This window comes from Furipterus horrens, unplaced genomic scaffold (genome assembly GCF_987537825.1).
Source record: "Furipterus horrens unplaced genomic scaffold, mFurHor1.1.pri manual_scaffold_3, whole genome shotgun sequence".
NCBI classification, from domain to species: domain Eukaryota; kingdom Metazoa; phylum Chordata; class Mammalia; order Chiroptera; family Furipteridae; genus Furipterus; species Furipterus horrens.
The window spans coordinates 129,869-144,867 of NW_028327173.1; the positions used below are offsets into that span (position 1 = coordinate 129,869).

At 62.9% G+C, this 14,999-nt stretch overlaps 1 protein-coding gene and 1 long non-coding RNA gene across 4 annotated transcripts in view; one reads left to right on the top strand and one right to left on the bottom strand.

The window, feature by feature from the left end:
• Window positions 1–7,995, bottom strand: LOC150014014 (uncharacterized). 2 transcript variants are annotated; one of them, XR_016509610.1, is made up of 4 exons: window positions 6,113–6,302; window positions 5,406–5,542; window positions 604–776; window positions 1–363 (listed from the first exon to the last, which is right to left on the bottom strand). It is a non-coding gene; the product is annotated as an uncharacterized LOC150014014 (long non-coding RNA). The 2 variants fall into 2 exon arrangements; XR_016509609.1 differs by lacking the exons at window positions 5,406–5,542; window positions 6,113–6,302 and adding an exon at window positions 7,581–7,995.
• The window catches only part of SAMD11 (sterile alpha motif domain containing 11), an 18,734-nt gene continuing 10,815 nt past the window's right edge, over window positions 7,081–14,999 (top strand). For both annotated transcript variants that reach the window (XM_090268380.1, XM_090268381.1), the window contains exons 1-4: window positions 7,081–7,878; window positions 9,012–9,103; window positions 12,353–12,534; window positions 13,818–13,868. In XM_090268380.1, coding sequence (XP_090124506.1) covers window positions 7,362–7,878; window positions 9,012–9,103; window positions 12,353–12,534; window positions 13,818–13,868 — 842 coding nt within the window. In that variant the 5' untranslated portion in view covers window positions 7,081–7,361. The remainder of the gene's footprint in view (window positions 7,879–9,011; window positions 9,104–12,352; window positions 12,535–13,817; window positions 13,869–14,999) is intronic.

The following is a 14,999-nucleotide window of genomic DNA, read 5'->3' on the forward strand; positions in this document are numbered from 1 at the left end:
CAAAGGCAGAAGGTGCTACATTAGTCTTAAGGGAGTGAGTTCAGAATAGTGATGTTGGGAGTGGGACTCCTAGGCAGAGGCGAGGCCTGGATGGCAGGGTGGCCAGACGTGCTGGGCGAGTCGGGCAGAGTCTGAGGGTGTCATTGAAGTCATGAGGGTGAGAGGGGCCTGGGAAGGAGCAGAGAGGAGGTTGCTACTTGGTTAATGGGGAGGAGTCCAGAGGGTGCCAGTTCTCTGGGTGACGGAGAGCGAGGTGGCGATGAGAACTGGTGGTGGGAAAGGGGCTCTGGGGACTGTGAGGTGCACGCACATAGCGGGCTGTGGACTCCTGAGTGTCTGGACTGAAGCTGGAGAGTCAAAGCCCTAATGAGTGAAGAAAACCACAGAAGTACATGTGGAAGAGAAGAGAGCAACCTAGGGTAGAACCATCCATTTATCCATTCATCCACACCCACCTGTCCACCCACATACCCACCCACCTACCCACCCATCCATCCATCCACCCACCTGTCCATCCACTCAGCCAGTCATCCACCCACCCACTCATTCATTCACCCATCTATCCACCCATCCACTGACCCACCCACCCCTCCACTCGCCCACCTGCCCACCCTAGGTTTGAAGGGTGGGGGAGGCAGAAGAGCATCCTGAAAGGAGGAGTGAGAAGTGAGGGAACAGGAGGCTGATCTGGGAAGACGTCTCAGGACATTGGAGCTCAGCTAATACACACGGAAGCAGCAACTGGAAGTGCTAAGAAAAGTCCCAATGTGTCAAGGCTAGAAAAGAGCAGAAACAGGGAACAGCCCATGAGCATCAAGCAGAAGCTGACAGCCATGTTCCTGGTGGGAGGATGGGATGACCCAGCCCCAGCCTGGCTTTGCTCATCTTGGCTCTGAAGCCCCAGGGCTCAAGAGCCCACACATGCCTGCTGGGCCTCAAACACATGGTAATTCAACTGCTGACTGGGGGCAAGTTCCAGAAGGATGGCCGGTCTGTTCTTCAGACAGATGGAGCCTGCAGCACCTGACATCTGCTAGCACACGAAGGTGAAAACCCTCTGTGGGCATGTGAATCCCACGTTTGGGGGTCCCACACCCCTCTCTACAGAGGTAAAAACTGTCAGACCAGCCTTGGCTCGCCAGCTGCCTCTCCTGCCACTTCTCAGGGGCCCCCAAGCGGCCTGCCCAGCTCCTTAGTGCAGGCGGGACCATGTTAAAGGCCCTGGAGAAAGTGCCAGGCTGGGGCCCTGGATATCACCCTGAAGTGGCTGCCCTCTGCCTGCCCATGGAAGGTTCAGGTCTGACCTGCGTATGTGGGCACCCCTCACGGTCTCTGCAATGCCAGGCTGCACCCACTTCTAAGGCCGCACTCGGGGCACCGCACATAGCTCCAGAGAGTTGTGCATCACAGAGTTCCTGCTGTTGTGGCACCACGGGCAGGGCCACCCCACAGTGACACTGCAGACACAGAGAGCGTGACAGTGGATGGCTCACCACTCACACACACAGCACCCACAGTGACATCAGTGCCCCCCACAAGGATGTGACTGACTCAGCCTGTCCCTAGAAGAAGGTCTATTGGCAAGGGGAGTCCAGGCTCAATCTGTGACCTCACAGAGCCACCCTGCGCCAGAGCTGTGGTGGGAAACAGGGTAGGACTCGTGTCCACCTTAGCTCGCAGTTTCTGAAAACCCATGACATGATAAATCAGTGGTGACAAAGTGACTGTTGGCCCTCTGGGTGATCCTGACAGTGGGACTGTGTGTGACAGAGACGCAGATCCCCCACCTCTCCTCCAGGTGCTGGCGGGTGGGGGCCGCAACCCTGCTTTGGTGCAGGGTCTACAATACACAGCCGGTCGCACAGAGGAACCCGTGAATCCTGTTGGGCTGAAAATCTCAGTCAAGAAAAATGCAAGAGGGTCAGAGCCTCCGGAGTTTATATGAGCTCCTGCACACCCCTGACCCCACTTACTGACCAAGAGGTGGTCCGGGGAGCAGCCAGACGTGACAGGGGGTGTGAATGAGGGGGTACGTGTTCCCTCTGTGTTGTGTGCCCCTGTGGACACTGCCACTCTGTGCCCACAGGATGGGCTACAGGTGTGTGCTGGGCCGGGGCCTGGGCGGATGCACCCTGCTTGTTGCCCAGGAAGCTCGGGCTATTTTTCTTTATTGTGAGGCTCCCCGTGTACTCCTCCTGTGCCCGAGTTTGGCTGTGGGAGGCTCTGGAGGACAAAATGCCTCCTGACCCCTCCTGGGAGCCCAGAAGGCCCTTCATGGGAGGATCACGGCACCGGCATCAGGAGGGCTCTGACCATCACCGCCTGTCCTGCGGGTGCCCCTGTTTCTCCGTGCAGGACTGGGTTTGCATGGGAATCCATCATGCGTCTCTGTGCCACCTGCTTCACCAGTATGGACCTCAGCGCCATGCCTGTCCTTGGGCTCCAACCTCAGCTCTCAGTCTCGGCAACGCCTATCAAACATCAAGGACCTGCCAGGAGAGCCTGCCAGGCTCATGAGCTTCCTCTCTCTGCTAGAGAGGATGCCTGTGGCCTTGGGTGCTGCGAGCCAGGCTGGGCTGAGAGGGCCGCCCTGGAATGGCTCGTGCGCGGCCTCAGATGTGGGCATGTGGGTACGCAAGCCCTGCTCACAGGATGCTCCTGATCAGCAGGAAGCCCGACATATAAGCGGTTACTTCCGGGCCAGTCTGGACTCCTCGCACAGCCCGGGGCTCGGGGCAGCAACTCCTGGCCACCCTCTAGGCCTACCCAGTCGGCCCCTGGGCCCCAGCCAGCTTCCCTCGACTCCTGCTGTCAGTGACCACCCGGATGTCTGCTCTTCTTCTACTTCCATCTCACAGAAAGGCCCTCTGAGCCCACTCCTCCCCCAGTGCCCACTCCTGCTGTCCCCACAGGGGCCTGCTCTGCAGCTCTGGTCTCTGCCAGGACTGGGGCAGGTTCTGAGCATCACGGGTCTGCCCAGGGAACGGCCAGGTACACATTTGAAGACCAGAGCAGGCGGGGCTGACGTTCCAGGGCACAGATCCCGAGATGAGGAGCATGGGTCACTGAGGCCTTCACGTGGGATCCACTGGCAGCGCTGTGGTCACAGGAGGAAAGTACGGATGTGCACCAGGACAGGGGCCTCTGCTGAACTCAGCAGGAGCCCACGTGAACACCTGGGTATCCCTCTACCCTCAGGTCCCATCTGCTCTTCCGTCACCCTGGGCCCTGCTGGCACATTCCCGCAACACAGGTGTGCTTGGCCCAGCTCAGTCTCTCAGCTCTGGTCACCACCGCCCTGACTTGGCATCTGAAGGAAGGACGATCCTGGTGCTGCAATGGCTTGTGCCATGCGGGGCGAGGATGGCACAGGCCTCGGTGCCCACAGCCACCCCACAGGGCTGCAGCAGCCTCCAGGGACCCCCCCTCCAGGCTCCACACCCCAGGCAGGTCCAGGCTGCAGACTCTGCAGGGAGGGGAAGGGGTGACATTCGTGAGATTCTCCTGCTCCCAGGTGCCCGGGGAACTCTATTCCTTCCTTTTGCTTGCCCCCCACCCTCCCTGGGAGCGCTTCCTACCTTCTGCACTCTGAGCCCATTCACAGAGGAGCATGCAGGGTGTTGAGTAAGTTAGTGCACACACTGTGTGTTTGTGGGGGAGGGGTGAGCGTCTGCGGACACCTGTCCTGTGCACAGCCCGTGGGGCTTCCGTGCCTCCTGCAGGCCTGGCTGGGTGTGTGCGCACTGCTGTGCGTGCTTCCAGAAGGCATGGTGGCAGGGGTGCTTTGTGGGCACAGGTGTGTGTGCAACGAGTGTGCTCCCTCACAGCTCAGCGTCAGCTACGCCCACGCCTGTGGGGCGGTTTGCTGTCCAGCCCCTCAGTCCCCTGGAGGAGCCCAGGCCAGAGGGCAGGCCCGTTGCCCCGGGGGCCTCAGGGACGCACTGCTTTCCTCAGCCTCCCCTCTCGGTCTCTCTTGCTAGGGTCACCCCGCATCTGGTGCCGATAAATGACTGATGGACGCAGGAGTGGACAGACAGCGGCTCTAAGGGGTGCGGTCTGGAGAGGGGCGTTGGCAGGAACTCGAGAGGGGAGAGCGGGTTCTGGCAGAAGCACCAACTGGGAACGGAGGAAGGAATCGGGAAGCGCCAGAGGGTTGGGGGCAGCAGGGTCGGCGGGCCGCCCCCGCGCTCCCCGGGGACGTCTCGGGTCACCGTCGTCTGTACCGCGGGCCGCGCCGCCCGGCGGGTTATTTATGACTCCCGCCCCCTCCCTGGCGGCGGAGGCCGCTCCGGCCTCAGCCCAGCGGCGGGGCCCGATTGGGGGACCGCGAGCACCGACGGCGCCGCCAGGGCTGGGCGGGGCCTCCGCCGGCTGGAGGCGGGCTGTGGCTGCGCACCCCGCCTGCCTTCCATCCCTTGCCCCGGTGCTGCCAGGCAGGGGTGATTCCAGCGCCAAAATTCTGTCTCTCTAGCCTCTGGCTCCAGCCTGAGAAGTGCAGAGGCACCTGCGGGGCCCCGGCGCCAGACCAGGAGGCAGGCGGACACGTGGGAGGAAGCGAGCGGATCCTGGAGGGAGGGGTATGATGTCCAGAGGTCCTGGTCCCCGTGCAGAAATGGCTCTGACGCTGGACAGCTGAGGGGTCTGTACCCCATGAAGAGGAGGAAAGGGGAGGGATGTACTGTCCTGATTAGCAAAGGCCCTGGAAGGGGGTTCCCTAGGAGGAAAGGGTCAGACCCAGCTGGTCCTCAGGAAGGGACCCTGGTCCTCTAGAGAGAGTGGGGCCAGATGGGGGCATGGAGGCTAGAGTGGGTGAGCTGGGTTAGCCCCACACCTGAAAGCGGGAGCAGGGACCCCACGTCCCTCCTGATCGGCTGTGGGCCTGTGCTCTGAGGAGAGGTGAGGGGTGGTCCTGCAGAAGGGAAAGGAGGTCCCCTCTGTAGGCTCAGGCTGAAGGAGGGACTGGGCCTGACAGCCCCGTGGTACCTGCTCAGGTCCTGAGGGGCCTCCCCGGCCTTCCCTCCCCAAAGCTCAGTGTGAGGCTCAGGGGCCAGGAGGCCCAAGGCTCTGGGCAGGTGCAGGCAGAGGAGCTGGGTGCAGGGATGTCTTTTGGTGGCAGGGTCAGGGCTGTGGCCAGACAGTGGGCACCTTGGCCTCCCAGTTGACCCCCAGCTGAGCCCTGACAGCCTCTGTGTGGACAGGATGGCTCCTCTCTGGGCCCTGGCTGCTGGGCAGGGACTGCCTCCTGCATCCTTTAGACGAGAAGGCATCACACCTGAGAGCGAGGTAGGAGCCACGAGGGCAGGCGTGGGGGGAGCTCCCCAATTATCACACCTTGGATGAAGTCCAGGCAAGGGTTCAGGCTGCAGGTGGGGCAAAGGGGCTGTGGGGGAAAGGGGGCCACTCACATGCATCCCTACATTCCCATCAGCAGACAGATGGGAACATGAGCAGGCAGAGCAGGTGCAGAGGTTTGGGTGCGCAGACACGTTAGCTCCTGATCTGAGCCCAGACCTCTGTTCCCAGGCAGATCTTGGTGTCTCGGCTGGTAGCCGTGTCGGTGAGGGAGCAGAACGGTCACCAACGGTCAGCCACGTGCCCAGCTGGTGCTGGTGTCTGGGAGGGGGTGGGTGGTGGTGGTGTGTCCCCTCACTCCCAGCCCCTCCCCTGCAGAAGGTGCTCCTGCCAACTGTGATCCAGCTGGCCCCGAAGTGAGTGGTCAGGGAGGGGCCCACACAGAGATGCTGCAGGCTGCACCTCAGAGACTCAGGGGTCGGGGGCTGGTGGCTGGCTTGGGACCTGGGGTTACTTTGTAGTTTGTCCAACATGACGCAGCAGAGAGAGGCCAGCCTATCTCAACAGCTATCGCTGGGTTTCTCTGTTTCTCTTCCTACGTCTCCCAGTGCAGGGCCACAGGCAGACGTGCACGGGTGTGTCCTGATCACCAGGGGGACCTCATTCCTGCCCTCCCAGGACACTGAGGTGGACATGGATGCAGCAGGTCCTTCCTCCCCAGATCGGCTCCTCATAGGGAGCCATTCCCTGCCCCTTCTCCCCACGTGCCCCGTCCCCCACCCCTCACCCAGACTGGGTCCAGCCCATTTTCTTGTCCCACCTCATGGCTCAGACACTGTTTGTCCTGAAGTCAGACAGCCTGGAAACAGCTGTGTGTCATCAGGAGCGTTACTGACTTCTCAGTATCTCCCCCTCCTCATCTGTAAAATGGGGATAATAAGGACGTACATGTAACATTGAGATGATCGAGTGAGCCAAGGGTGTAAAGTTCACAGTAAGGCGACAATAACCAGCAGAATTGTTACTGTTATTGACAGTACACAGACCCTCCTGGGCACATTTGCCAAGGCCACACACCACAAACCCACGGCCTCGCACCTTGTAGGTGCACAGACGCCCGCCACCCACCCGCACTGCAGAGCTGCAGGCTCACACCCCCACATCTGTCAGGGAAGCGGGAGAACTCAATCCCCGATCCCCTCCTCTGCCAGGAACCCCCTCGGGATCCGGGCCCGCCAGCGCCCCACGTGGAGTCCCAGACTCCAACAGCGGGTCCCAACAGTAACTCTCTCAACAATGGCGCTTCCCGTGCGCGCCGCGTCTCGCTAGCCCGCGCCCCCCACCCTTCCCCGTCTTCGGTCTCCCTTCCTGCTATCCTCGATCACTGAGGAATAAGGCAGGGGGTGCGGCCCTGTCCCGCTGCCCGGCCTCCCCTGTGTGAGCCTGGTCGGCCGTCACGCATCCCCTCTTGGAGCCCGCGCCCGCCCGCCCGCCCGCCGCGCCGGGGCCTTTTAAATGGGCCAAGTTGTGGTGGCGGCGGCGGCGGCGGTGGCGGCGGCAGCGGGAGTCTTCCAAGTCCTCTCCCAGCGGGCGCGCGCCAGTGTACGCGGGTGCGCGGCACGGGCGGCGGGGCGCGGCGGGGGCCTGGGACCCCCGGGCGGGGCGGGACGCGGGTCCTAAGACAGCAAGACTCCTCTTTGCTCGGCTCCGCCCCGCAGGCGGACCGGCGAGCGGGGGGCGGGGGGGGCGGGGCCGCCCCAGGGGGCGCGGGCGCAGGTGGCCCGGCGCCCCGAGGAGCCCTAGGGCCCTGGAGCTGCGGCGCTTGGCGCGTCGATCCGGGATCGGTAGCAGCTGCGGTAGCACCATGTCTCGGGCTGCCGAGGCCCAGCCAGCCGGCCGGGCAGCAGTCCGAGGGGGCCCGGAGGGCGGCGTGGCGGCGAGGCGCAGTAGCAGCTAGGGCGGGCCCGCGGCCAGGCGCCTCCCGGGTTCCTGTACCTCGAGATCCAACTCTAGCCCGGGGACAACTTGACCCGGCGACAGGAGCCGGGCTGCAGGACCACTGGCCCGCCATGCCGGCGGTCAAGAAGGAGCTCCCGGGTCGCGAAGACCTGGCCCTGGCTCTAGCCACCTTCCATCCGACCCTGGCGGCGCTGCCACTGCCGCCGCTGCCCGGCTACCTGGCGCCACTGCCCGCCGTGGCCGCGCTGCCTCCGGCAGCCTCGCTACCCGCCGCGACCGCCGGCTACGAGGCTCTGTTGGCTCCGCCGCTCCGCGCCCCGCGAGCCTACCTGAGCCTGCAGGAGGCCGCCCCACACCTCCACCTGCCCCGGGACCCTCTGGCCCTCGAGCGCTTCTCGGCCACGGCGGCCGCGGCACCGGATTTTCAGCCGCTACTGGACAACGGCGAGCCGTGCATCGAGGTGGAGTGCGGCGCCAACCGCGCGCTGCTCTACGTGCGCAAACTGTGCCAGGGCAGCAAGGGTCCGTCCATCCGCCACCGCGGCGAGTGGCTCACTCCCAACGAGTTCCAGTTTGTCAGCGGCCGTGAGACGGCCAAGGACTGGAAGCGCAGCATCCGCCACAAAGGTGCGCCCGCGGTGGGGGCGCGGGCTGCTACCGTCCCTCCCTCTGCTGCGCGAGGACCCGTGAGTCCAGACCCCACTCACTCTACCATGTGGGAAACTCCATCGCCGCCCAGAGAGGGCGCTGTGACTCCGGGGCTGCAGCAGGGACACCCCCCCGTCACTCCCCCCCGCCCTCCCCCCAGCAGCACCCGCTCCTAGGTGGACCTGGGCAGGGCGCCCTCGGCCTACACGGTTCGCCCAGCTCCGGCCGCGGTGCCCTGGGCTCCCTGCTGCGCACTAGCCAGCCGCTCGTTCCGCTCCGAAGGTCCTTTCGGGACTCATAGGCCTCGAGGCGCGGGGGAAGTTTACGGGAACTCGGGAGAGCAGGCGGGAGGCCGGTTGGGCAGGACACCCCCCCTCGCCCCGACCCTGACGCGGAGCCAAGGGTTCCGGCAGGAGTGGAGGGACACACGTGAGGCCAGGGTGCGGGTGCGCGCTGCTGGAGAGAAGGGCAGGCGTAGCGGTGGCGCAAGCAGGTGGGGGCCGCGGGGCCGCGCATCGTGGCGGGGGGCGCGCGCGGGGCGGGAGCGGCGGCGGAACTGGGAGCAGCCTGTTGGGCTCCTGGAGGAGTCTGACTCCGAGGGCGCGACGGGCGGGCGCCTGAGCCGGCAAGCAGGAGAACCGCGGTGAGAGGGGGTGGGAGACGTTAGAAAGTTAGGGGCCCAGTAGGTTTCGACTCGGGTTCGCGGCTTCCTAGTGGCTGCCCTTTTCCCGCTGCGAGGTCAGGCGCAGCCCCAGGTGCTGACTGCGCCTCTCACCTGCCCCCGGGCTCGACCTTCCCTGGCCCTTATTATGGGGGTTCCCGCGGACGGATTTGGAGGTGGAGCGGAAGAAAATGGGGGGTGGGGGTGGGAAAGGCTGCCCTTGGTCGGGCGAGGGCGCTCGCCGGGACTTTCCGTTCCTGAGTTCAGCAAATCCTTACGGGGTCCGCGATGGTGGGCTGGGAGGCAGGGCTGGGTGGCAAGTTCGGAAGTTGGACTGAGGTGGGTTTTCACACCCTGATGGAGGGGGCCCGGCCCTGCTGCTGACTGCGGCCCGAAGTGCGCCCGAGTGCCGCTCGCTCCCTCACCGGCCCTGCCTCGGTTCTCCTCGCAGGAAAAAGTCTGAAGACGCTTATGTCGAAGGGGATTCTGCAGGTGCACCCTCCGATCTGCGACTGTCCGGGCTGTCGAATATCCTCCCCAGTGGTGAGATGTGGGAGAAAATTGGGGCTTCGGGATCTTTTTTTCTCCTCTGTGGAGCATGTGAGCATTTTGTAGGATCCAGAACCCTAACCTCAACTCTGCCAGTATGCAGGAGGGAGCCCCAGGGGCAAATAGGGGCGCTTTTGCTTTGGATGGGACTCCTGGAGGCCCTGGAGCCCCTGTCCCTTTGGGTCTGGCCTATCCTGAAGCTTCTCCTTGGGAGCCTTGGAGCTGCTTCTCATATAGTCTTGAGAACAATGCAGGGTGTGAAGGTTCCTCCCTGGAGACTGGCCTGGGGACCCCTCACCAAACTGGGGGGTCCCCATGTTGTCTGGCCCAGCTTGGAAGAGGGGCCAGCCCTAGGGTAATGCTCATTCTGGGATGTGACAGTGTTGGTTGGCCCAGATGTGTGTTCTGGGATGGTTATAAGCTTGGATGTGAGTGACTTGCCTCTTTAGGGTGCACACGGCTGGAGCCCTGCTGGGCAAGACCCTGGATGTGCAGGACTGTCTGGGGCAGCATCTGTGCTGTGTGGGTCTTTGGTATCGCGAGATCAGGCTGGTTGTAGGTTGGTATGTGGCCCGAGCCGGGAGGAGACATCCACTGAGCCCCTCATGGCCAAGGAGAGCAGGAGCCACAGGTGCCGAGGCTGCCACAGCACCTGCCCTCCTCGCAGTAGTGGGTGGACCATTGATCTGAAAGGAAACTACATCTTGAGAGGGATCGATTCTGAGCCCCTGGGGAGGAGCCAGCTAGAGCCAGGCTACGTGCTGGGTGGGGTGTGCTGCTCTGAACGGCACCACCCAGCAGCCCCCTCCCCCAGGAGGGGGTGGGAGAGGCAGAGGCGGATAACCTGCCCGAGAGGACCCAGGGACCCCGGCCTTCACCTTTGGCTTGTTTTCTTTGGAGCAGCATTAGGGTGGGGGAGGGGGTGTTCTCGGTTCCTCTTGGGCCCTGGCAGCGGGTAACCTGGGCTAGCTGGGAAGCCACAGACACACCAGTTGGGCAGGAGAACGGGAGGGGGACTTGGCCACGGGCTCACTGCACACACGGGTGTGAGCTCGTCCCCACAGGCAGGCCTGTACACGAGGGCCCCCGACAGCGTGTGTGCTCCGGCAGTCCCTCCTGCCATGTGCCTGCCTGGGGCAGAGACCAGGCTCTCTCTCCACCTCTGCACCTTCTCAAGCAGCTGATGCCAAAGAGGGGTCCTCTGGGTGCCCTCCAGGCTGGCCCGGAGTTTCTGGTCAGGTGGGACGAGCCTTGCCTCTCCCACAAGAGTAAGGGAGCGGGTGGCCTGGGCCCAGCACCAGTCCCCCTGTGGACACTGGGGGTGGCAGCTTGGACAGGGTGGGATCACAGTCTCAGGCTGCCTGCCTGTCTGGGGCTCCCAGGCCCCTGATTTACATGAGTGAGGACTCAGACCTGGAAGGAGCCCCATGGAACCCTTGTCTTTTCAGCCCCCACTTTGTCCATGCAGCGCCTGGCTTCCCCTACCCCCCATGGCTGCGGCCAAGGGTGTGGACATGCTGCCCAGTCACAGGTAGTCCCGGGGCAGAATGTGGGTGTGCATGCAGCGCAGGGACCACGCAGCCATGCAAGCGGCCACCCTCACTATCTGAGGAGCCAGGGTTTGTGCAGGGGGCACCCCGTTTTCAAATCTGTGCTGCTCAGCAGGGGTGTGCCTGGGAGGCTTGAATGTCCCCTGTCCTTGGCCAGAGTCATGGCTGCCCATTCTGGTTCCACTTCTGAGCCCCACCTCCCAGGGAGCACCCTCAGGAGCCACCCCAGGCCTCATCCCAAGCAGCATAGCCGCCGTCATTTCCCTCCACTCTTCCCTGGCCTACAACGAGAAGCAGAGAGCGAGCATCCTTTTTCTTCTTCAGTAGGTTCCATTTGAGCAGAAGAGCAGGAGAGGCTGTCCCGGTGCTTGGCCTACAGCAGGCTAGAGAAGGGCAGAGTTGAGCAGGACTTCCCAGTAGAATGCACTCCTGACAGGCAGGGGCTGTTTCAAACGTGGGCATCCCCCCTGCAACCCTCACCCATGCTCTTCTGTTGGGGGTGCAACACTGGGCCGAGACCAGGATCCTAGAGGAGCCTGGAGGGTGAGACCCCTGAGGGCAGGTATGGAGGAGCCTGGGCTCCTGGAGCCTGAGGGGCTCTGTGTCTGGAAGGGACAATGGTCTGGGTCTGAAGAGAACCTGGGCTCTGTGGGCAGGACTGTGGTGGCTGCAGAGCTGCCTTCCAGGTCTAGGCAGGTGGGACCTCTGACACTTTGTTCCTCAGGCTCAGGGCTGTGGTGGGGACCCGCTGGCCTGGTAAGAGAAAGGAGAGGGTCTAAGGAGACTTGGGACTGAAAAGAGAGAAAATTAGATAATCCCAACGCCCCTGCCCCTCCCTGATCCAGTAACCTGTTATAAAATGAGAAAAACCTCCCTACGCACCAGAGAACAATCACTAACTTTTCTTCCCCTGGGACAGCGGGACCTGAACCCCCGGGCAGTGCCGCGGTGTGTAGGAAATGAGCCTGCATGCACGGCGAGCTCTGAGCACCCACAAGCCTACGTGGCACACCCCTGTGTGTCTGCTGTCCATGGGCACTGGCAGTTCAGTGCCCATGAGTCTGTCCTCATTGCCGTGGGTGCAGGGGTGGGGGTGGGCATGTGGGAAGCTTGACCTCTCAGGGCTTCCGGGTGCCAGGCTCTGGGCTGGTCAGGGTTTCTGGCTCGGTGATCTGTGAACCCCAGGCCCCAGGCTGCAGACCCCCTGGACCTGGGCTCTGCATGGTTGGGTCTCAGCTGAGGGTTCACAGAGCCTGAGTAGGGCTGCCAGGCAGACAGATGAGCCCTCTGGGCTCTGAGGAGCTGGGGGGTTGCTGCGTCTGCCCCAGGTGGCATTCCCATGCTCATGCTGGTGGCCCTGGATGGCTGGGCTTCACCTTGGAGTCCAGGCAAGGCCGTGCCCAGAGCAGCCTGTGGGCCCACACGCGAGCCTCGGACCTGTCCAGGGTGAAAGTCATCTGCCCAAGGCCTTGTCTCCCTGCCCTTGGCCTCTGGGCAGTTGTGGCTTTTGCCCACCCTGGAGCCTGTCCTGGTAGCTGGAGGCCCCTCCACTCCCGGCAAGGGCAGCAGGGAGCAGGGGCTGGTGATTGTGTCTCCTCAATCTTAGAGAGGTGGCTGTCACTGGGGCCTGCCTGGGGTGCAAGCCACACAGGGGGCTGAGGGGCCTAACTTCCCCTTCTCCCACTCTGCCCAGAACCGGGGGCGGCTGGCTGATAAGAGGACAGTTGCCCTGCCCCCTGCTCGGGTCCTGAAGAAAGAACTGACCCCCAGCTTCTCGGCCAGTGATGGCGACAGTGACAGGAGTGGACCGACCTGTGGGCAGTGGCCAGCCCTGAAGCAGGAGGACGACCCACAAGTCCGTATCATGAAAAGAAGGTACTTGCCCCGAGGGCCTGGGCAGGGAGGGCGCGGGTGCAGGTGCCGGCTGGACGGCAGGTTGGGTCTCGTCCAGGCCTGGAGGGGGGCCCTTCGCCTGTGGAGCCCGTGCCTCCACAGACACTAAGCCTGGGCCCCAAGAACGCACAGCCCCCCCACTGCCCAGGACCACAGTGAGAGTCCACCCCGCCCCATGTGAGGACGAAGGGCCAAGCCAGGACTGGGTTGTCATTGCTGGGGGGTTGGCACCCCAGTGGTGATCTCTGCTGTGACCAGAGTGAGGGGTCCTGGGAGGGACGGAGCTGCTGGGTGTGAGGAAGGAGGGGGCTCCGGCCCAGGGACTGGGAGGACAGGCCTCAGGGAGACTCAGGCGGGGGTGGGGTGCTAGTCCCACCAAAGCCTGGTGACAGTGAGGCTGGGGAGCTGGGCGACCCTCACTGGGAGCAGCCGCCAGACACTGCGGCCCGTGTGCCTTGGCAGGTGGTGGCTCTGCTGGGTCCTCCCTGACCTAGTCCAGGCTGGGGCCACCCTTGCTGACCTCCGACCTCACCTCTCTCCTGTCAGAGAATTTCCTCTGGTCACTCACCTCTGTGTCTGTCCATCTGGTACATGTGGCTCATTCCCAGAATTTCTAGGCCTTCAACGTTTTCCAGCGTCTCCTACCCTAGGAGCCCTCCTGGACCCCTGCCTCCCAGTGGAGCACCACACAGGCCAGTGGGTCTTCGTGGGGACACTGCTGTGGTGGATGGTGTGGTTCAGGGCCGCTCTTTCCTGGCCCGACCTCTGGTCCTGCCAGCCCTCCTGCCTGGGCGGTGCAGGGTCATTTCTGGGAGGCCAGTTGGCAGCAGCTGGGAGCCCAGGGACCCCACACCTGGCTTATATCCCAACCGTTGGTACTGGTGGCAAGCATGGGGCTCACTGCTTGGCCAGGTTCAACCCCTCTGGGGCAGCCCCGGCCACCAGGAATCTGGGTTCGGTCGCCTGAGCAACATGCAGAGAAGTTGCAGCCCCTCCACAGCACGACATCAAGGCTCCTCTGGACCCACGTTAGGGACACAGCAGCCTTAGCCCTGTGCTTCCCACTACTGCCTCTGTCTGGTGGTTAGGCGCTGGCTGCCGCCCCAAGGGCCTGTCCTGGTGGCAGCTGCTGGCGGTTGCACTGGTGCCAGCCCAGTTCCTTCAGGACTGGTGCTCTGGGGTGGACAAGGGGCCTGCCACACAGATGCCCTGCTGTCAGGTGTGGTGCCAGAGGCCATGCTGACTCTCCGCTCCTTCCCTTGCAGGATCCACACCCACTGGGACGTGAACATCTCCTTCCGAGAGACGTCCTGCAGGTGGGACCGAGGCCTGGGCTGGGGTTCCCCCAACACATTGTACGTCTGCTTCTAAATCCCTCCGGCCTCTTGCCCTTGCTCCCCTCCTTCGTCTGCGGTCCGTCTGTCCGTCTGTCAGCATGTGCCTGGGCCTTGGTGACAGCACAGCTGTGGATTCAGGGCAACCCAACCCTGGAGCCAGAGTGCACTCCCCTTCCCGTGTGGCACTGGCTATCTGAGCGCTTCCGCCCAAAGATTTGGCCATAACCTCCCCCTCCCACCTCCCACACACCCTCCAGGCTGAGAGAATGGTGATGTGTGAGTGGGGTCTTGAAGGGTGCATAGGAGTTCACTAGGGAAAGGGAATGTCTGTAAAGACGTTGAGAAATGAGGTAAGGATATGTGGGAGGGGGAAGCCAGCAAGTCTGGCTCAAATGGATCAAATGAATGCTAAAGAGCCTTGGATGTTGAGTGCTTGGTCATTATCCTCCAGGCACTGGAGAGCCACGGACAGTTTTTGAGCAGGAGAGTGACTAGGTATATGTTTTGAAAAGGTCCTCTTGAAGCCACGCCCAGCAGGTGGGGGTCTGCTGAGTCCACAGTGCTTTAAACGGTGAAAGCAGGATAGAGGGAGAGGAAAATGAGGGGACCTTAGAGGAGGTTGGGGGTATTGGGGAGACCCAAGTTTCTGGTTCCAGAGGGGCAAGGGGTGCTTAGTCTGTGAGCGGAGCCCGGGCTGTGGTTTCTGGCCAGTGGGGTCAAGTCTTACCCCAGGCTTCTGGGGAGGCCGCAGGAAGGACCAGTGGGCCGTGGGCATCCAGCTCGGTCCTGACTTCCTGGCTGAGCCCAGGTGGGAGCTGGTCCCACTCTACTCCCAGCCTGGCTCTGTGCCAGGGGTGTTATGGTTCACATCTCTGAGAAGGTCTGGTCCTGGAGCCAAATTACAATGAAAACATCTTCACCCTTATTTCTACCTCATTTTGAAGTGGTCTGCCCAACTGAACACTTTTATGAACCGTCATGAACACTGATGACATTTTATGAGACCTGTTCTTGGACAGCCCCAGTACAAACTTGTCAGTGAAGCCTGGAGAGGACCCAGGGACTCCTCCTTCCAGGACAGACTCTTCCTGCAGCAGCCCCCCTCCCTGG